This window comes from Eulemur rufifrons, chromosome 28 (assembly GCF_041146395.1).
Source record: "Eulemur rufifrons isolate Redbay chromosome 28, OSU_ERuf_1, whole genome shotgun sequence".
In the NCBI taxonomy this organism is placed as follows: domain Eukaryota; kingdom Metazoa; phylum Chordata; class Mammalia; order Primates; family Lemuridae; genus Eulemur; species Eulemur rufifrons.
In genome coordinates this window covers 55,926,818-55,949,444 of record NC_091010.1, presented here as the reverse complement: position 1 = coordinate 55,949,444, position 22,627 = coordinate 55,926,818, and the positions used below count along the sequence as shown (strand labels likewise).

Here is a 22,627-nt window from a genome sequence, read left to right as displayed (position 1 = left end):
TTGTGATTCACAGCTGTGGTTTGGGAAATGCTTAATACAGACCGTAGAATAGAGCCAGTCACATTGTCTGTCTTTACCTTTTCAAACCAGAGTACAAGAGGCAATTGCAGAAGTGGCTGCTGAATTAAACCCTGATGGTTCTCCCCAGCAGCAGTCAAAAGCCATCAATAAAGTGAAAAAGAAAGCCAAAAGGATCCTTCAAGAAATGGTTGCCACTGTCTCACCGTTAATGATCAGGTATTAAAAGGCGAGGCATAAAGCTTTCAATAAGAGTCATCCCATTTTGAACAAATGGAACTGAATCATTGGATCTTCCTCTCCTAGCACAGTGCTCTTTGTCCAAAAGATGTTTTAATATATTCCGATGTTGAATTCAACTCTTCTTTATGTTCTTATTCAACTTCCATGTGAGTAGCACCGTGTAGGCTTGAAGGTGTCTCCCTCTCTGCCAGTTGATAGCAGCCAGTGTATTACTGCCGACATCTGCTCTCCTAGACAGTTGTGAATAGAGTCTCACGTATCCACGTCCTAAAGGGAGTGGTTTGTGTGCATTAGAGGGGTCATTCTGCTCACTAAATACTCATTCGCCTTGATCATTCACCTCTGAAGTATAAAGTGTTATTAGTGTGAAATGTGATTTTAGTCCATAATGAATGGATACTTCTGTAAGTAGCACATATATAAAGTTCTCTAATTCTGTACTTCAGATACATGAGTACACATGTGTGCGTGCACACACAAAGTAATTTATAAGTACTCTTAGGTTGTTCAGAAACTTAAGTAGACAAAAGTCAACTATATATATATTTGTATATGTAAATATATGTATGCACATCAAAAATTTTTTTCTTTTTACTTTCAGACTGTCTGGGTGGGTGCTGCTAAAACTGTTCAACAGCTTCTTTTGGAACATTCAAATTCACAAGGGTCAACTTGAGATGGTTAAAGCGGCAACCGAGGCAAGAATTTCTGTGAATCTGTCCTTTCATTTTTCTCACATTTGTAGAGTGATTTTATAACTTGGGTAACTGTGTATCTGGGGAGAAGTGGAGTAAGGGAGGATCTGCCAGCAATAAACAGGATTCCTGTTGTAAGTTACCTGCAGCAACCCTAAAAATTTGGTAGAATAATCTTTATTTCATAGATGAGAAAATAGAGGCACAGGTAGAGAAATAAATTGTCTGGTCCCAGATAAAAAGTAACTTGCCACAGATTTCAAACCAAACCAATCTTGACTCCAAAACCTATGCTCTTTTTACGAGAGTAGGTCTGCCTCATGGAAGGGATATATATATGCATATTTATAGGGTCAACTTGATTACTATGGATTATTCTTTTTCCCCAATTTATTTCTGTTGTCATAGTTGTTCTTGTTTTTAGCTAAGTGTTAAATTGAAAGAAGTTCATACTATTGGAAAATGTTTTTAAAGATCGAGGCAATGATTAGCCAGTGTTTGAGTGACTCTAACCAAACATGCAGTTACAAAGTGTGATTGAACTTTACATTCGGATTTTAAATGTGGCATTTTTCCCTTTGCTAGACGAATTTGCCGCTTATATTTCTACCAGTTCATAGATCCCATATTGACTATCTGCTGCTCACTTTCGTTCTCTTCTGCCATAACATCAAAGCGCCATACATTGCTTCAGGCAATAATCTCAACATCCCAATCTTCAGGTAAGATCAGCTGATTTTGACATATAAGGTATTAAAAAGATTGTGTTTTGAATTTTTGGTTTTTTGTTATACCTTTTGATACATGTCATTGTAAAATGACATTGGCATTTTTCTTTTATTATAAAAGTAATACATGTTTATTGTTTAAAATTTGGAGAATACAAAAAAGCATTGAGACTATCGCTATTATTTATGTATTTTATATGGAATGCTTGGTGAACTGTGAATACCTAGACTTTATGAGCAATGTTTATCAAATGGATAAAAGGCAATTAGAAAGGCAAGATAGCAAATTATCTTACCAGGCTCAGCAGTAGGGAGTTGTATTTTTTGGGGGGTGAGGTGGGCATGGCGGTTGTGGTATGGTATAAAGGTAAATACGAATAACCATACCTGTCACTTTGACCTCATGATTTAGTGGAGCTAGACCCATGTAAGAAGTACAATATAATGTGAAAGGTATCTTTTGGAGGTTTTCAGGGGAATGCAGTGCAATCCATTCAGAGGAAATAGTATGTACAAAGGCAAAGAGATTCAACAGCATGGTATGGTCAGGAAGTGGTGGACAATTAGGTGAGGTTAGAATATAGGATACATGAGGAAGGGTCAGAGACTGGAGGTGGTAGCTGCCTAGGGAGTGAGAGTTAGATCAAAACAATTTCTAAGCTGATAGTTTATAATCTATCCTGTACTTGAGAAATGACATGTTTGGATTTGTATTTTGAAAGGTTATTCTAGGTTAGAAAGAGTTAGATCAATTCTGATTCTATTACAGTAGTTCAGGCAAAAGTTAATGAAGGCTTAAACTAAAAGTGTAGTAGTGCTCTTGGAGAGGAGGGTATAGATTTGAAAAATATTTAGTAGGTTGAACTTACAAGACCCAGTGCTAGTCTAGCTTAATAGGGCTCAACAGAGAGGGGAGGAGGGAGGAAGACTCGCAGGTGTTCACCACCTAAAAAACTGGGTAGTTGGTGGATCTGATCAATAACAAGGAATTGGTGAGGAGTCGGTTGAGTTGCTTTGGGAAATTGAAGTTTCAAATTTCAAAGCACAAAGCATCTCTGAGGTCAGCTCTGTGAGTGGGTAAGAGGAGGATGAATTTGGAAAGAGACTGGAAGGGAATTGGCCTGGCAGCTTGTGCAGGTAGAGTCTCGCAAGATGGCATTCGTCCTGTGAAGTCTGGTCTTCAGCCTCACAACCCAAGGAGCTCTTTCCTATTCTCTTGGTTCAGAGTTCTATAGCTAACTAGCCTCATGTGGCCAACTGCAGAGAAGCCATTCATTCATGTAGTCAGTGATATTTACCCAGTTTTGCTTTAGACAAGAGTGAACAAGATACATAGTCCTTGCCTTCAAGTAGCTTATGATCTAATGGGGAAGGCAGACAAAGAGCTAGCTGTAATACAGTGTGATGTGACCCTACAGGGTAGACATGCTTTTCCAGGGATTAGACTATGTTTACTCGCTACGGATCAAAGAACCTCGGAAGCTGAATTAGAAAGTCAGGGGAAAGTTTCTGGTGAGGATAGACTTAGAGCAAGGAGGACTATTCATTCCACTGGGGCTCTAGAGAGAGCTTGCCTCTTGTAAACTGAATAGTTTGCCTTTCTTGTAATCAAAATAACTCGTGTACTCACTCCTTCCATGTCTGGTCCTCAACTAGGATCTCTTGGAAGTGCTTAATACACACTGATAATTTCTTATAATCCAACTTTCCTTTTCATGAGCTCTATGCCAGTTATTGCATAGCTCATCTTTCCTTGAGACGCAGCAGACTGTAGATAACCTCACTTATTTATTTGCAGCTTTCTTTTGTTACATCCCAGCCTACACATTCATACCCCACTTCTCAGGGCATGTTATTTTTGCAGACGGCTCATCTCACTCATGAATTTATTCTGCAGAGTTTTACTCTGAAAGAGTAATATTAAGCTTTGGTAACATCTTCCTGTGGCCTCCTTGTACTGACTAGAGGATACCAAAAATATATATTAATGTCAGTATTATTCTATTGGAAAAGAATAGGAAGAGGCTGTGAGTTTGGAAATGTTGACCTGGAAAATTTCAACTTCGTATCAGAATTCATTAGTGTTGTAGAAAGAGACATGAGATTGGAAAAAGAATTGTTTCCAGCCTATGTATGTGCAAATATTGCAGATTTTTGTTTCATGTTTTAGAAAAATGGTTTTGCTTGGTTTTAGTTGGATAAAATTATCTTTGTCTCACAGGGACCTTCTCTAAGAAATAGTTATTTAAGAAAATTTCCCCTGAGAAGCTTTTGTAACATCACATTCATTTTGTAGTAAACATGCTACGGGAAGATTTCAGGATGGCTAAGGGTCAGTGTCTTGAGACCCTGTGCAGGGTTTTAAAATTTAAAAGTGTTCCATATCCTCTTAAAATCTATACTATCACTTTTACAGAGGATATATCACACAAACTTCTTTGGCTTAGAACAGCTGTAATAGAGCTTCATCATATACAGTGATATTCCAAAGGCTGATGAATAATGTAAATGACTAAAATATGACAATACAATGGAAAATGAAAAAATGTCTGCATTTTTATTGTTAGTGGCTCAAACAGCACATGCGGCTTACATCCACTTGGCAAATGTTTTTAAGTAACTTGGAATTTGAATATTCTTTTTACATTTTTCTTTGTAAATAATTCATGCATTTTTGAATTTATAGTACCCTGATCCATAATCTTGGGGGCTTTTTCATACGACGGAGGCTAGATGAAACACCAGATGGACGGAAAGATATTCTCTATAGAGCTTTGCTTAATGGGGTATGTATGATCTCTAATTATCCTTAAAGCCATTATGTCAGTTATCAAAGTGGAAGGAAAAAGATATTTGATTGACCTGACATTTTTAAAGAGTTGCAGAGTGATTATTGCTTGGGTATGAATTTGATGATTTTTTTTTTATCACCAAAATGTTGCCTTGGAGGAGCTGTTTTGCTATTATTGGTGTGAATAAAATATTTTGTCAGTAGTGAAGTTAGAGTTTTTGTTTTGTAAGATTTAGTTTTTCTAAGCTCATTCTAAGTTGGGTGGTCTTGAATTCATGTGTTACTTTCCTTTATATCCCAGCATATAGTCGAACTACTTCGCCAGCAGCAATTCTTGGAGATTTTTCTGGAAGGCACACGCTCTAGGAGTGGAAAAACCTCCTGTGCTCGGGCGGGACTTTTGTCAGTTGTGGTAGATACCCTGTCTACCAATACCATCCCCGACATCTTGATAATACCTGTTGGAATCTCCTATGATCGGATTATCGAGGGTCACTACAGTGGCGAACAACTGGTAAGGGAACTGCCTTCACAAAAGTTGTCTTCACTTTTCAAGTCTTGCTTTTTGATTTAACCTTTAGAATTTAGATTTGCATTTAGAGTTAACGAAGAATATTTTTCTGATACTCCCTAATTTTAAAGCACTGTATGAAACATGGCTGGGTAGGCAAAGTGAGTAGCTTTCATATTCTGTGTCAACTTGATTGGTAGTGCACATAAGCTGTTTTCCTGTGCTCGATGGAAATGATATGGTTAGATTTGTCAGTGCAGACCTTGGTCATGGGATTGGGAAATGAGAGAACACTTGCTCCTGAGTTGCCATTTCTACTGTGGGAGGTTATCTGTGATTGGTTCTCTCCGCGGTTTACTGCTTATGTGCAGATTTTAAGGTAGGTCTGAAGAACAGGTAGGGTCATGTTGGCAAGCAACTACAAGTTAATATGAGAAGTGGTGGTAATTTTTTCAGAAAACTTTTTATACAAGTGTAATACCTACAAAAGAGTTCATAAATCATAAGCATGCATCTTAAATGATCACAAAGTGAACATACCCAAGTAACCAGCATCCAGATCAGGGAATAACATTACCAGGACCTAGAAACCCCCTTTGGTCTCCCCTGCCACGGTCTCCTCAAGGATAACCACTTATCTTGACTTTTTACAGAACAGACTAGTTTCGCCTGTTTTTGAACTTTATGTAAATGGGAGAATATAGTATGTGGTCTTTTTGCATCTGGTTTCCTTTGTTCAAGCAGTGGTTTGTGAGATTCATCCATGTTATTACATGTAGTTATGTTATAGTTGGTTCATTCTCATGGCTGTGTAGCATTCTAGTATATCAATATACCACAATTTATTCTGTTGAAACAAAGTTTGGCTATGATCATTCTTGTACATTTCTCTTAATGACCATATATATTCATTTTGTTGTGTATGTACCTAGGAGTGGAACTGATGGGTCATAAAGAAAATGTATGTTAAGCTTTAGTTGATACTGTCAGATAGTTTATCAAAATGGTTTTACCAATCTACTGTAATTCTTATCAGCAGTCTGACAGTTCCAGAGGAATTTAGTTTTGTTCTTACTTAGGGTGGAAGTCTTGGGCAAGAAACTGGTTTCAAGTTTATGCCTCTAAACATGTCAGAAGGTCAAAGACACTTGCCATCCTAAGGCTTTAGAATTAAATGTTGGATTCTCTCTGCATGGCACTCTTCTCCTTGTGCTGTGAGTCCGTCCTCTACGTGTACCCTACTCATCCTGTGTCTCAAAGGTCATATCTGGGTCCTTGTGTCCGTTAGGCTTGTCATTGTGCCTCGTGTATAATAAATAGTAGTGCTTACCAAATGAATAATCGGCTCAAAGGCCACCATGAGGCAGGATTTGGCATTCAGTTGCCTAATGTTTGGTATTTAGACTCTGGTGATCAGCAGACCTCAGTAAGTGGCCCCTTTGATGTCTTATTTTTATCTGAGAACCACAGAACCGTTTTTCAGGCCGTTATGCCCTTTTATCAGTCACTAGTTTACAGTTGTTTTTGTGAACTATATGAATATTGTACTAAATGAAACAGTGTTGTGTTTTGTTTTCCATTGACTGAATTACCTCTCCTAATGATATGATTATATCTTTTAACATCTTTGAATACTAAACATTTTTTGGCAGGTCTCAGTTGATGAATACTTACTTTCCTTCTTCATTCAATGTTGTCTTTTTCAAGATGAACCTCGAGTTTCCATTAAAAAAAGTTATTCTTTGGGTAACAGAATGTTTGTGTATGTGCTAGCTTTATTTCTTACCATGTCGTTCTCACTATCATAATTTAGGGCAAACCTAAGAAGAATGAGAGCCTTTGGAGTATAGCAAGAGGCGTTATTAGAATGTTACGAAAAAACTATGGGTGTGTCAGAGTGGATTTTGCACAGCCGTTTTCCCTAAAGGTGAGTGTGAAATAAATCATTGGCCTGGAGTCAGAAGATTTGGGCTCTAGTGCTGGCTCTCCTGGCACCTCTCTGTGTGGGGCCACAGTTTCCTCTCCTATAAAATGAGGACTATGACAAGAGTAGTGTTTCCTAAATTTTTTCTACCAAGTTTTCCTATTGACAAAGCAGAATGAATATTTATTTTGGGGAGATATCAGGCTCAATATTTATTGCTATTTTTAAGAAAATTCATGGGAGTCTTACATGGTGCTTTATAATATGTATTGGTATTTTATATTTTGTTTTACAATTGACATTAGGGGAAAATTTTCAAAACGTCTCCCCTCAAAACTGGGTAAACTTGACAGGATGATGCTGTGTCCTGTCGAGTGGAGTCCAGCATCCACACGTGCCGAGGGTTAGCGCCACCTTCATCGAAAGTCTGGGACTGGCAGGTCCTCGAGTTTTTTGCTGTTTTAAATGCTTGAGATTTTCAAATTAGTAAAGGAGAAAGAGAAGGTTGGGTGAGGAAGTAGGGAACCCAGAGATAAGGACCAGAAGTCCTGCTTCTTCTTATGTTTCACTTCTTGGCTTAACTTTAAAAGATTCTAACTGCGGTGCCAGATGCTTTCTGGCTTTCGGCTTTTGGGAACCTCATCATTTCTTACCACTTTTCTTTCACTTTATTTTTAAACTGCTGCACAGCTTCTCTATCTTGCTATGATTTGCTTTTGGATTGAGGTTCTTTTGAACATTATGTAACCCTTGGGTTGCCAGATTTCTTTAAAAAGTATGATTGTATCAGGTATTATTAGTATTGGGAATGTCAAATAATTTTATGAAGATGTGAGAAGAGTTAAAAATTTTCCCTTAATTTTTTTTTAACTTTCAAATTCTCTATTATTTTAATTTTCCTCTTATTTGTCTTAAAATTTGCTTTGTTTTTACTATGTGATTTAGTATGTAAACATTCATGACCATTGTTTCTACATTGTATTTTGTAATTTTTTTTTTTTTTAATTTCAGCTCATTATGGGGGTACAAAAGTTCAGGTTATATATATTGCCCATTGCCTCCCCATCCCCCCGAGTCTGAGCTTCAAGTGTGTCCATTCCCTAGACAGTGCTCATCACACTCATCATGTAGGTGTGCACCCATCCCCTCCCCCCACCCCCATCCCCCCCGAGGCAGAACTTAAGCATCACTTCTGTTCTTTGCATCTTTAGTTCTTAAATTTCATGCTTAACAACATTCTATGAACCATTCTCAACTTCTGAGGATGGTTTAGGATGTAGGAAGTATTTCCCATGCTCCACAGGGGGGCTCATTTTATGAACACCTCCCTCTTAACCTTTGGAAGATCAAATTATACTTTATATATTGATGTGAAAGTGAGAGTAAATGATCCTATTGTTTCTTTCTCCCCCACCAGGAATATTTAGAAAGCCAAAGTCAAAAACCTGTGTCCGCTCCACTTTCTCTGGAGCAAGCATTGTTACCAGCTATACTTCCTTCAAGGTAAGATTTGTGGAAATTTTTTATACTAACTAAACTATCAAATATCTGTTATTTCTTATATTGCATAGAAAAGTAGGTTAACTTTATTAAGAATGTCCAGCTTCCTGTTTTCATTTCCTCACTCCAGTAACTTTTCTCTTGGTCTAATAAAGGATATTGAAAGGGCATGTTTTCATATTAGTTTGGAGGTTTTTGATTATTTGCATATAAAATCTTTTTGATTTTGTGAATCATGGAGGAATTCTTACTTGATTTGTGCTTTTTGAATGTTTGAGCTGAATCTGTTTTGGTAGATTAGGTTATGCATATTGTACATAAGTGAAATATATAAAAAAGTTTTGCTATTTGAATTTTGTAGAATTCAAATTGAACTGTAACTTAGGGAAATTGAATATGAAGCCCTTCCTTTAGTATGTGGAAGTGTTGAATTTTCAGAAATGTTTTAAAATGAAGCATCTTGCTTTATGCATTCTTTTTGCCAGTGGGTTTTGGAAGTGATGTACCAACAGATTATTTAGTCATAACTGAATAACATGTCTTGGCCAAGGGAGTGTATTAGACATAAAGTACGTTATAGAGGACAAAAACCCCAGAGAAATACTCTATTTGTGGTTTAAATTTCAAATAGATAGTAATTTCAAGTATCCAATTCATTTATAGGTTAGTCCCGCATAGTTTGCCTTGTAAAAGAGTAGGGTTGTAGGTTGATTTTCAAAAAACTTTTCAGACCCAGTGATGCTGCTGACAAAGATAGAGACACGTCCATTAATGAGTCCAGAAATGCAACAGATGAATCCCTGCGAAGAAGGGTGATTACAAATCTGGCCGAGCATATTCTGTTCAGTAAGTAAAATGCCAAACTCTTTAATTCTACAATTTAGATTCAGCATGGTGTGGGGCAAACCATACAGGTTTTAGAATCTGCTGAGGTTAGTTTCCACTTCTGGTTCCAATTCACAGGTGGCTGTGGGTCAGTTATTAGAAAGGAAGTAATCCTGTGGGGACTTGAGATAATATCAGTAAAACAGCTCACACAGTGTCTGGTAATTAGTAGGTGTTCATGTGGTAGCTCTTGTGCTTTTTAAAAAATAGCATTGTTAAAATGATTTGTTGCCTCTTTTGCTTATGAAAGTGGTTTTTTTTTTTTTTTAACTAATTTGTGATATGACGTCTAGGTTTATAGTTGCATGTCCCTTCCTCCTTGGACCCCATGAGTTTTTTTAATTCGGCAAATATTGAGTGGCCATTATGTACAAAGCTTTGTTTTGGCTGTGGAGAATAAAAATTGAATAATTAATGGTTCTGTACTCAAAGAGCTTACGCCCTTCCCAGTGGGATGGTTGTACACAAATAATTCAAGCGGGAGTGAACCCGGAGTGGAGCGTGAGTTGACTGCAGAACTGGCCTTCCTTAAGTTACGGGTTGCAGAGTTGTGCACTTTTGCAGAGGCTGCTTTAAAATCCTGAGGCAGCACCGTGTCCCTTGGTGCTCAGCCCTGTTGGGATTTCCTTGTCACTGTTCTCTGGGCCAGAATCCTGGCCAGCTTCTCAGCACTTTCTGCCAGTGCTGTGGGGGAGGATTTCTCCCCTCATCTCGCTCCTTCCACTCTGGCCACTTCCATTCCTACTTGACTTTGGGCCAGAGGATTCTTTCTGAAGCACATTTGATTGTGTCTCTCCCTTGCTTCAACTCTGGACACAAAATATAATACATTCTTACTGTTGAAAAGTTGGAAAATAAAGATAACATAGATAGCAAAAACCCATGACCCAAATAACCAGTGGTGTTACTGTGTAGGCTCTAAAAATATTTTTTTTTAAAGTTTTGTGTTGTGCTGTTTGCCACTTATAACACAAACATTTATTCATGTTTTTAAAAACTCTCTATAAATATCCTTTTAAATGGCCATATAGTACTGAGTACTTTTTTTGTAAACACTGGAGACAACTTCAGTTGTGAGTTATGAACTGTTCATGAGTCCATTATCATCTCAGAAAACTCAGAAATGTTATCTTTATTTCAGATCATTCCATGAATATTCTTAGATTTGATTTATATAACTTTCTGCAAATTCAAAGTGTTAGGTTATGCATGACAGTCATTCTCCAATGTATTTCTGTGCCCTTTCTCCCCGCTCTGGCCAGATTGGAAGAGGAAATGCAAATGTACTGGGTGTCCATTACCATGGGCCTTGTGTCAGCCCAATCATGTTATGCTCACACAGCCTAGTGAGCTAGGTAGTATTTCTATTTTACCAATGAGGAAACTGAGGCTCAGGGATTTAAGTAATTTCCCCAAGTTATGAAATTAGTGAAGAAGTTAGGATTTGAGCCTAGATTTTTCTGACTTCAAATCCACTCTCTCCCCACCCCACTCCGCCTTCATTTTAATGTGGCAAACCTTTAAGAAGAGTGAAGTAGAGTTGTAGTGAGAGAAGACTGCAGCCAGGAACAAGTCCAGGAATATGAAAATGGGATATCCTGTGAAACTAAAACAGGCTTGTATTTTGGGTCTTGGTATTTTAATGAAGGTGTCTTGTTCATGCATTAACTCAATTCCATTGGCTTGGATTGAAGATGGACCTGTCTTAGCCTGTTATATGATTAATAGTGATTTCTAATGAAGTTCCATTGTACCAGTGTAGACAACATCGGGTAATGTTATTTTCGGTACATCACACTTATGGGAATGTGGTAGGGGACTTTTATAGTTTTAAATATTCTGTTTAAAATTTAGGTACTTTTAAAAAGTTTCAGCTGTATTGAAGAAAAGCGCAACTAAGGTTTTGTGTTTGCCTTCCAGCTGCTAGCAAGTCCTGTGCCATTATGTCAACACACATTGTGGCCTGCCTGCTCCTCTACAGACACAGGCAGGTATGTCTACAGTGTCGCCTGCGGTGAAGTAGGAAGCAGGGGAATGTTTTGTCAGCTGTTTAAATACCTGTTCAGGGATAGATTTGGCCTCCTCCTGGCTAGTACTATGAGGTAAGCAGTAAAATAAGCTGAGGACCCTGTCCAAAGGAGCTTATCAACCTGATGGGGGAAAATTTTGCGTGAAAACCCACCAAACTGCTCAGATTGCTTAATATATGTAGTAATAAGACATTCTTTGATCAATATTGTTAATGTAAATAAGGTACATTTCATTGACATGCAGTATGTATGTAGGCAATGAACACTTTCCGAGGGAATTGATTTGTATTTTAGAAGCCACCCTCTACCCTCTCACAATATACCTATCTAAGCTCTATGAGGGGAGAGACCATGTGTGTCTTGTTCACAGTTGTGTTCTCAAACCAGACGTGGTGTCAATATATAGGCACCAAGCAAATATTAATATTTGTCAGGGAAATATTTAGAATGCAGGAAATTCTTGCTGAAAAAGAAGCACTTCTTACTTTCAGGTGGCTTTCCTTTCCCTTTGTGATCTTACACGCTCACATCACATGTCCTTGTTTGAGTGTTCTCCGGCCTGTGGAATACCTTGACATTCCCGGGGAACCAGCTTTTTAAGCCGCTGTCTGACTTGCTCTGCATTGCTGTCCTGGCTCCGTTTCTGTCTGTGCCAACAGTGAGCTGCAGCAAAGCCAAAGCAAGGAGAAAATCTTGGAATAGTGGCCTCTCGGCCTTTGGAAAGGAGGTTTTCGTTTATCACGAGACCATTTCTGTCTCTTTTTTTAGGGAATTGATCTCTCTACATTGGTGGAAGACTTCTTTGTGATGAAGGAGGAAGTCCTGGCTCGTGATTTTGACCTGGGGTTCTCAGGAAATTCAGAAGATGTAGTCATGCATGCCATACAGCTGCTGGGAAATTGTGTCACGATCACCCACACCAGCAGGAACGATGAGTTTTTCATTACTCCCAGCACAACTGTCCCGTCAGTCTTTGAACTCAACTTCTACAGCAATGGGGTCCTCCACGTCTTCATCATGGAGGCCGTCATAGGTATGTCAGGGCCTGGAATATTTTCAGAGATTTTCATGGAAAGTAAAAGGGCCAGAACACATTAGCGGTACCTAATTTGGGTGATAGTCCCCCGTTTGAGGGAATGCATGGCTATGTTTATAGTTTTCAAATGAAAATGTAATCTGCTGTTATATCACTATTTATAACTACAATGAGTAGTTACTGAATTACCGTCTGCATCGTATTATGCTTACTACTAAGGAGAGATGAGGTGTCTTGCTAGCCAGGAGCTGAAAATTTAATGAGGCGACACATACACAGGGCAGTAAAGTGAGGGGGGTGGGCCTCATTTGTGAGTAGAGAAAACAGTAAGGAAGGGGAACGAAGGCTTTTGATAGAGTCAGGGTTGCATGGAATCCTAAAATTTGAAACTTGTGGGATTTATTTCAATTTCTTCAGCAAATACAGGCTATTATTTTTGATATATTAACAATCTCTTAAGGTAATCCAAAGTATCCAAGCTAGGTGAAGTTTTTCTTGGAGACTTAGAGCTGGCAACTTCATTGTTGCTTTCCTTTCTCAGCCTGCAGCCTTTATGCAGTTCTGAACAAGAGGGGCTCGGGGGGCCCGGCCGGCAGCCCCCCCAACTTGATCAGCCAGGAGCAGCTGGTGCGGAAGGCGGCCAGCCTGTGCTACCTGCTCTCCTTCGAAGGCACCATCTCGCTGGTGAGTGAAGACTCTTCCGAGTTCCTGTTCTCTTTTTCTTGAGCATTTTCACGACGACATAACCCACTTATGTTTTTCTCTTAGAGAATTTTTGGCCTATCATTGATGCTTTATATCCCACTCTTGGGTTTTAGTGACCGCCAAACCAATATGTTGTTTACTCTCTCGGTTTGCTCTCTGGCTCGCTGCTCTGGCGAATCCTTCGTGCAGCTACGGGGCATGATGGGACAGACTGCTCGGTGTTCTCAGACTGTCAGATCCAAAGCCGCTCGGCACTATTGCGCATACGGCGCTGGGTCAGCGGTTCGTAAATAATTAATGCACCCACCCGCAGATGAAGGAACCACAGATGATAAGGGCCAGAAACAGCCTTAAAAATCATCTGCTCAACCCTCTCGATTTACAAAGGAGGCATTTAAGGCCCAGCAGTACTAATGAGCGTTTATATTATCTAAGCACTTTCAGACATTTATAATGAGGCATATGTATTAAGCAATAAAAGGATTTCCCCCCTTGAAATCATAAACAAATAGAATTCATATTTTATTTGAATTCAGATATTCTCTTTTACTGGCTATGTCTTGAGACATTTATGAGTACATGTGTTCAGAGTACAGCCCTTGCGCATGTCCTTCTTTGCGTGGGGTGCATCAGTGGCGCTACTGGGGAATCTGTTTTGTATGAACTTTGGGTGGCGGGAGGGGAGGGGTTGGGGGCAAATAAGGCTCCTAGGATTGACCTTGTTCATTCCTGGGGCTTTCTTGAGTTATTCGTATGTTGTGTCTCCTCATTCACCACTTTGGGTGCAATTTTCATTGTAAGATAGCTTCTGCAATTGTCTTATGAAGAAAGAGGAGCAGGGGTGGTGGCCTGGCAAGCAGCCCTTCCGCGGGCTTGCTCCGCTGGGCCGAGAAGTGAGCTCAGGAGCGCCCTTTGCGGGCTGTGTCACATTGGTGCTCTGGCAGTCAGGTGCAAGAGGCCTCTTCTTGGACTTTGCCCACGATCTTGCGATTATCGGGGTGGGCGTCAGAGATCAAAGGAGCAGTAGCCCTTTGATCAATTGCTTGGGAGGTAGGTGAAAGAATGGTAGTCTGGCAGCTACCTTGTATAGCATTTTTTTGCCTTTAAAAAAAGAAGTACAAAGACAGTGACATTTACAATTGAATGACTTTTCTTTTCAGCCCTGCCAGACATTTTACCAAGTCTGCCATGAAACTGTAGGAAAGTTTATCAAGTATGGCATTCTTACAGTGGCAGAGGTAAGAGGAAGAGCTTTATTGGATTTGTCTTTATTTAGTTACTTACTCTTTATTTCCTTATCTTTTCTGCCAGTTATTTAAACCAATAATTACATTTGCTATATAGTCACATTCAGATGAAGAGAAAAATAAGAAAGGGAAGAATAAATGTCTTTTGAGTTTATTTACTATTTTGGCTCCTTTTGTGTAAGTGGCGTTGCCTAAAACACACCTTCACTTGATTCCGTGATGTCCAGAAGTTTGATTCTGAGAAGTGATGTTGTATGTATCGGTGTGCTTATAGTTTGCACATCTGAATTTTTCTTTTTGGAGATTTTGTTTTAATTTTGGTAGATTTAGTGTAAAGGGTGTGGCTTAGGAAAGTGGATATCCATTTAGACCACGTGAGGGTGTTTTTATTTGATCTGTGTGGTAGCTCTCGCTTCCCATCCTCCCTTTCTTTTCTCCTCTGCTGTCTCCTGAGCGAATTGAGTTTGGAAGGGAAATGGATTGACGTGATGAATGGCTGAACAAAGAGTCGGGAAGGGACTTTGAAGAGGACTGTTCTGTCTGGGCTCCAGCCGGGCAGTTGTTCGTGTGCCTGTGCATACTTATTCACCGTTGGTTGTCTCCTTGGCCTAGCAAGATGACCAGGAAGATATAAGTCCAGGTCTTGCTGAGCAGCAGTGGGATAAGAAGCTTCCTGAACCTTTATCCTGGAGAAGTGACGAGGAAGATGAAGACAGTGATTTTGGTGAGGAGCAGCGAGACTGCTACCTGAAGGTACTTTGGTGAAGGATTCTGGTGGACGTTACAGTGATATGTTAAGGGTTAGGTTGCAACTAGATAAACTGGGACTCTGATGACTTACTTGTATCTGAAGCACCCACTAACTAGCTCTGGTACCTTCTACATAGTAAAGATACTACTCAAACTGTTCGAGTTGAGTTAATACGTTGTTTAGTTTGGGTATGAGTAAGTGGAAAAGGAAACAAGAATGTGAAAAGTTCGGAAGGTGGACATGATAGGTGATGGATACCATTTGCTACCCTCAGGACATACACAGGTACATACCTGTTTGCACACGTGGGTACCTACTCCTCATGAGGTAGCATTTTTGTTCAGCCATCACCAAAGTAAGGCAGTACGTGGCAGGTATGGTAGGGAAGTTAATTCTGAGCTGTCATTGGCCTGGTTTTTATTTTTGAGAGTCACTCTTGCATCCCTCTCCAAATTTCATGCATTCAGCTCTTTGCCTTCAGTTCAGAGAAATCCTATTAAAGGAGAAAATTTGGATTTTTAAAAGATTATTCCTGATTTAGAAAAATCAATTTTGTCTAATTTATAATTTTAGAAATTAGTAATAATGACCTATCTTTTCTGAATACCCTAAGTGGATTATTCTCTTTGCAGTGGGATAGCACTCTTAGTACACACACACACACACACACACACACACACACAGAGTCAGTTAAGAGGTGTAGCTTCTGAAGATTCCACATGATATTCAAAAATCCTCTGTTTTTTGATAGTAGTTTCAAGATTGGGCAGTGATCTTGCTTTCATACTCCAGAGGGGCTCAACTAAACCTGTGTGTTTTCGGTAGATATAGTTAGAGCCTCCCTTGCCACGAAGCACCCTTCGCCGTGGCCAAAGCTCCCCACAGTGCTGTGTGTGGGTGAAGGCCATGTCGGGAAAGCAGGAAGTGGGGGGCCAAGGAAGGACTGCGATGATCTTGGTGGTCTCACATTATAGCCTTTTTGGCGCTTGAATAATTGTTGAACTCAGGCTTCAGACCCTGGAGGGCCCAGCCTCAGGACCAGCCATTTTCAGTGATGGCAATATGTCATAGTTATGAAGGTTTCTCCTAGGCTGCTGTTCAATGAACACAACCCTCAAATACTGTAAAAGTGAGTGATTACAATAAAGCATGCATTTCAAAACCAGCAGTTGCTTCTAGCAGAGATTCGCTGCCTGAGGAGCGCAGTGGGCTGCTTTCGTGTCATGTTAGTGTGAGTGGCCATCTTCTTAAGTTACTGGTTCTTCAAAGAAAGTTCTCTGTGTCTCTTGTCCCTTCCCCATGGCTTCGTCTCTTGCACTCTCAGGTGAGCCAATCCAAGGAGCACCAGCAGTTCATCACCTTCTTACAGAGACTCCTCGGGCCTTTGCTGGAGGCCTATAGCTCTGCCGCCATCTTCGTTCACAACTTCAGCGGTCCTATTCCAGAGCCTGAATACCTGCAAAAGTTGCACAAATACCTAATAACCAGAACAGAAAGAAATGTTGCAGTATATGGTATGTTTAGTTTTACTATTTGGCCTTCTTTTAAAAACTATGTTTTTTTGGATTAAGAAGTCTGCTAATTGTAGAAAATTGGAAAAATGCAAATTTATCCTGACCTCTATAAAGTACTATTATTAACTGCTTTGGTATGTTATATACATTGAATGTTACAATGTGTATGTTCTTATGGCGGGCTTTTTTCACTTACCATTTGTGACATTCATACGTGTTGCGTGTAGTAGTTCTTGTTGTGTAGTGTTCCATTGTATAACTATTTACTACATTTTATTTATTCGTTCTGCTGTTGGTGGATATTTGGGTTGTTCGAATTTCAGTTCTAGGTATATTCAGCTTTGGTCAGTACCGGCAAGTTTCTGAGTGGTTGTGCCAGCTCGCACTCCCACCAACAGTGTGTTTCAGTTGCTCCACGCCCTGGCCAGCACTTGGTATTGTTTGCTATGTCATCTTTTTATAAGAGATGTGATTGGGGTGGGAGTAGCATTTTACACAGTTATGGTTTGGAACTGAAACTGCTTTGAATCAATTTTTAGAGCCAGAGGGATCTAGAGATAATCTGATCCAATCACCTCCCTTATAGCTGAGAAAACTACCCAAGATTACAAAGATAGTTAATGGGTCAACCTAGGTTTAGAATGCTTGTTTTGTGACCTCTAGGATTGTGCTTTTTCTGGGTGCAGGGATGTAGGAATCATCTGTGCATCATGTGTAGTTTAAAGGAATATTTGCACACTATCCTGTTTGATTCTCACAGAAATCCTGCAAGATGGGTGTTTGGGGTATTTCCCCTCCCTTCTCTCTTTCGTTCCCTTCCTCCTTTCTTCCTTCCTTCTTTATTTCTCTCTCTATCCCCCTTTCTCTCCCCGCTCCCTTAACAGATGACAAAATAGGGTTAAAGCAAATCATTTGAGACCTCGCAGGTTGCCAGTGGCAGAAATGGAGCCTGCCCCAGTCAGCTGACTCGCCCGAGCCCTCTTTCTAGCTCCCATACTTTCTTACTGTGGATGCTGGGGTTTGCATGTTTTGCTGGGCATGAACATTTGACAGGGTTTTATTCTTTCTCTACAGCTGAGAGTGCCACATACTGTCTTGTGAAGAATGCTGTGAAAATGTTTAAGGATATTGGAGTAAGTGTCTCCCGTTTATGATATAAAAGCTTGTGTCAACTTCTGTTCTCTTTAGATCTAGACAACCTTTGTGGTGGAGTGGACCCTAGAGAAGGAGTTTCTGGGAATGGGGGTGGGAGTGGGCAGGGATATGTTGAAGGTGAGGCCCATCAGTAGATTTTTTGAATGTTCCAGAATTTTGCTCATTTCACATTCATTCCCAAACTGCTTTTATATAACAGGCCATCAGTATGTTTTAAAATACTACAGGTTGAGTATCTCTTATCTGAAATGTTAGGACCAGAAATATTTTGGATTTCAAGATTTTTTCAGATTTTTGGAATATTTGCATTATACTCACCGGTTGAGTATTCCTAATCTGAACATTTGAAATCCAAAATCCTAAATACTCTAATGAACAATTTCCTTTGAGCTTCATGTCAGCACTCAAAAAATTTTAGATTTTGGAGCATTTTGGATTTTGGATTTTTGCATTAGGGATGCTCATCTTGTACCACAGTCTTTTTTTTTTTTTTTTTTTTTTTTTAATAAAATTCCCCTGCCAATGTACCACAGTCTTGGCTGTTAATGATTCCATATGATTTTCAGTTATTTTCTTGTATTTTTACCAGTATTGCTAGAAGTGTCCTCAGGTGTCCTTTACCTTCACATGTCATGTGGAACTTGAGTTCCATGGAGATATGAGTGCCTTTCGTAAGGGACTATCTGTGACTTTATTCTAACACAAGTGTTACAGTATAGTGCACTGGGTGGACCTCCTCCCCCAAAACACCATGCTGGCACCCATGACCTCCCACCTCACACACACCCACGTGTGCATTTGCTTAACGCCAGGGTACGGTTCTACGTGCCCTTACTGCCTTTTGGGGTCTAGGACACAGGTCAGGGTTGACAGAAATATCTTCTTTGGGTTTGTTTTTTTTTTGTTTTTTTTTTTTGCATTTAATTTCACCTAAACTTTCTCTTCAGGTTTTCAAAGAGACCAAACAAAAGAGAGTGTCCGTTTTAGAACTGAGCAGCACTTTTCTACCTCAAGGCAACCGGCAAAAACTCCTAGAATATATTCTGAGTTTTGTGGTGCTGTAGGTCACGAGTGGCACCTCTGGCAAGTGAAGGGATGAGATGAGTCCCTCCTGGGCTCCAGGCTCTGGCTCGAGAGTTGAAGGTGCCGTCGCGTGGTCAGGCCTGCCCTGTCCCCAGGTGATCTCCCGGAAGACAAGTGCCTTCTCCCCTCCGCGCAGCTGTGGTTTTCCTGACTCCGAGACGGCACAGCGGCCTACAGAAAACACTTGGGGGGACCTCAGCCTCTGTTTGCAATTCATAATCAGTAGGTTACAAGATGAATCTCAATAAATTATTTTGCAGTTTATTAAAGATTTACATTTTAAGTACAACTTTTAAGGACTAATTACTGTGATAGACACAGACATGTAGTTGTATTCTAGAACCGAATCTCGTATGCTATACTTAATGCTGTCGGGTAATTCAATGGTATATTTTCTGATTCATGGGTAATCCTTTCTTTAAGAGTAATTGAGTCATCTATTCTCTCTCTTTCAGTTTTATCTTTGTCAATAGTAGCTACATTTTAAATGGGAGCACCTTTCACCCCAAAGTGCTTTACAAATGAACGGGCAGATATACATCATACCCAGGTATTACTGTGCTGTCCTTCGCAGTCAGATTTAAAAAGTATTTTTAAGAGCTACATGAAAACACATAATATTAGTTTAGTTCAGAAATTGAGATATTATGACTAAAGAGCTAACATCAGGAAGTTCATTTGGCTGGCAAAATTCGAGGTAGACTGCCAAGAAAACTTGGCATTGAAAACTTATGCTTGTATAAAAAAAGTGCCATTGAGTTTTAAATGACCAGCAAGTATTTAGAAACTCCTCCTGTTTATGTCTCTATCCCTTCTTACCCCTCAGGTGGGACCTGCTTCTCACAGGTACAGCTGTTTCTTGGAAATCCTCGAACCCGTTAGCAACTGTCCTCACTCGATTAGCTTGGCCTGACAGACTCATACGGTGCTCTGGCTGCAGACTGCTGGCCCAGGGCTTTCATGTACTGCACACAGGTTGCACACCAGACCCCTTGTCTGGGTGACAGGTACCCACTGGAGTTGTGCTGTGTACAACCTGTGCGATATACGTGGTGGCCCTCCTGACTGGTAAGTGGTCAGAGGCATTTATGGATTTTTAGCTTTGAGGAAAAACCACGGTTCTTTAAAAATTTTCATGGCTATATACCTAAACCCTGATGCCACATAGTGGCCAGTAATTATGAAGAATTGTCTGTTCTCATGGGTAGGTGCCTTTTTGTGAGCAGGGAGCATAGTTGTTAGTTCATTGTGGTAATTATGGCGATTTCTTAAAGATCATGTAGTTAAAATATTTTCTAACAATTTACTGTCCCTTATCTCCATGATATTGTGGAATCAGGAATTTTTCCAGATGAGTATTGCGTAGATTTTTTGAATTTAGTATAAAAGTACTGAGAATTAAGTTTGTACTTTCATAAACTTGGATTTTAAACACTACTAGTGTCTCGTGAATAATATATGTGTTTTGGGAGAGGGAGGGATACTGATTGGTATTTCATGTTGTATGAAATATCTTGTTTGAAACTCATAGCAATAATGCTATGTTCACTCTTCTCAAATTCTGCATTTAAAATATATTTTTTCTTTGTCTTTATAGGAACTCACATACCATTAAGTCATTGTCAGTTGTGGGGGCTCTGGTGTGGAATGAGATGTCACTTTCTAGCATTCCATTTTACTAACTAGGGCAGAAGAACACTTCTTGGCTGCATTTGGGAAGTACCCAGAGAGTCTTATTTATTTCCTCGGGTGTTCCTTATTGGGGATCAAACATTTCACTAATCTCGTTTTTTTCATCCTCTAAATTGTAGTTTAAGGATTACTCAAAGTCTTAGCTGGAAAGTCAAGGTTGGCCCCGACTTCCCAGTGGACACTGCTGCCCTGCCTGCCACCCCTGCAAAGAGCTGCTGCTTTGCCAGCCTGGGCAGAGACGCTATAGCGTCTCTTGCTTTATTTTCCATCTTGGTTGGTTTGCTTTCCAGACGTTCAGTCAGATGCTTTGCGGAATGCAATGTATGATTCGCTAGCTCTCTCGCCACTTAACTCACTGTGAGTATAAATATGCATGCTTTTTGTAATTAACTGGTGCTTTGAAAATCTTTTTTAAGGAAGAAAAATCTCAACCAAAGTTACGCTCATCCAGACAAGCTGACCTTTGAGTTAATTTCAGCACAACTCATTCTTCAGTGCCTCATGACTGAAAATGCATCATCACAATAAGGCTTCCAGATAACACTATTTTGCTAAAAGATACATTCTCATTGTTTTCCAACAGCCATGGCTTCCATGTAAGGTGAAAGAAACTAGGTGCTTGTAAATAATTTATTACAGTTTACTCTATTGCATTTCTATAAAATGAAATGCATGCCTTCCGGGGGAAGACTGTGAGTCACGTTAAAAAACAAACAAACAATAATAAGCAATATAAAACTGCACTCTGTTTTTTAAAATAATGTGCTAAGTAATTCAGAAGAGAGGAAGGAATTTTTTGCTCTCTTAAAGTTTCAAGAAAAATAAAGGCAAAAGCTAGTGTGACGTGTATAGAACTGAGAAAGCATTGAGTCTTCCTTTTCAGATCGATTAAGTCTCATGAAGTCATGAGGGTGAGTGGAGAAACTATTTCCGGGATTACAATGAATGTAAGCTCAGATTCTGGAATTTTCGGTAACCTGGAGGGGAAAAAGCATTTCCCATAGTGCTCCATGCATTAGGAGTGCTCTGTGAGATGCTCAGCGGTATGTTGTAGAAAAAGTGTTGCTGACAAATGAAGTTTGCACATGGAAACTTACAGCGCACTGTAGCACGGTAGGGGCTCAGCGTCTGGCAGTGAAAACCCGTTTAACTCAGCGTTGCCCACACTATTTTGACCCCAGGACCTTTTCTCCCTTTGGGACACCTATGTATCTCTCACTAGTGTCCCAGGGGAAACATTTTGGGAAACACTGTTAAGTAGTTCTTTAAGGAGACAAAACAGTAAGGAACAGATGGCAGTGCATGCATTTTCTACTATCACATATTGCATTGAATAGATGTATATTTCATCCCCGGAGAGAATAAGCACAGAAAACTGTAATAGAGGTGGTCGGAGCTCTTTCCTCTGATGGAAAAGCTCAGTTGTCAATGATCCTGGCTTCTTCACTGAAAGTAGCAGAATTCATACCAAGATTAATTGGGGTAAAAAGGGTCTTTATTGAAATCTAGAAGGAAACATTGCACAACTGTGTGCGAATTTTTATCCATAGATAGCACTAGTGTTTAGAAATGATAAGACCTATCACTGAGGTTTATAAAACTTACTATGGGATGTAAATCTGTTTTTTAAAATACTCTTTTTAGGAATCTGAGACTTGCCATCTGGCATTTTAGTTTAATACAAACTAATGATTGCATTTGAAAGAGACTCTTGACCTTATTTCTAAACATCTAAAGCTCTGAGATGTCTTGATGGGAAGTGTTACACTATTTGCCGGTGGTACAAAGAAATGTTAAGATTGTTATAAAAAGAATTACTATAAAGTACTGTAAAATAACACTGTGTGATTTTGTGACCGAAACTTACGTGGAAATGTTGATTGATTTTTATGCCTGTTAATGTACTGCAAGAAGCACAGAAATGTAGTTTCGTTTTAATAAACCAAAAAATGAACATATTCTTTGTTGTCTTGGATTTGTAGTTAAGTTTTCCTACATAATTCCTTATACAAACAATTGTTCTTGTTTGATTTTACATAGAACCTTACTTAAATGGTTAAAGATACAATCTTTCATAAATTTATGAACCTACAGTTCATGATTTTGTACTGAACCACAT

At 39.5% G+C, this 22,627-nt stretch overlaps 1 protein-coding gene across 5 annotated transcripts in view; it reads left to right on the top strand.

Annotated features, from left to right (window-relative positions):
• The window catches only part of GPAM (glycerol-3-phosphate acyltransferase, mitochondrial), a 59,418-nt gene extending 38,398 nt beyond the window's left edge, over positions 1–21,020 (top strand). For 4 of the 5 annotated variants that reach the window (XM_069460629.1, XM_069460632.1, XM_069460631.1 and 1 more), the window contains exons 7-22: positions 91–237; positions 863–959; positions 1,542–1,678; positions 4,371–4,470; positions 4,777–4,989; positions 6,800–6,913; positions 8,328–8,413; positions 9,141–9,256; positions 11,216–11,286; positions 12,094–12,358; positions 12,903–13,045; positions 14,227–14,304; positions 14,926–15,066; positions 16,389–16,578; positions 17,653–17,711; positions 18,681–21,020. In XM_069460629.1, coding sequence (XP_069316730.1) covers positions 91–237; positions 863–959; positions 1,542–1,678; positions 4,371–4,470; positions 4,777–4,989; positions 6,800–6,913; positions 8,328–8,413; positions 9,141–9,256; positions 11,216–11,286; positions 12,094–12,358; positions 12,903–13,045; positions 14,227–14,304; positions 14,926–15,066; positions 16,389–16,578; positions 17,653–17,711; positions 18,681–18,797 — 2,074 coding nt within the window. In that variant the 3' untranslated portion in view covers positions 18,798–21,020. The remainder of the gene's footprint in view (positions 1–90; positions 238–862; positions 960–1,541; positions 1,679–4,370; positions 4,471–4,776; positions 4,990–6,799; positions 6,914–8,327; positions 8,414–9,140; positions 9,257–11,215; positions 11,287–12,093; positions 12,359–12,902; positions 13,046–14,226; positions 14,305–14,925; positions 15,067–16,388; positions 16,579–17,652; positions 17,712–18,680) is intronic. The other variant, XR_011231659.1, reaches the window with a different exon arrangement.
• Positions 21,021–22,627: the final 1,607 nt, after the last annotated feature.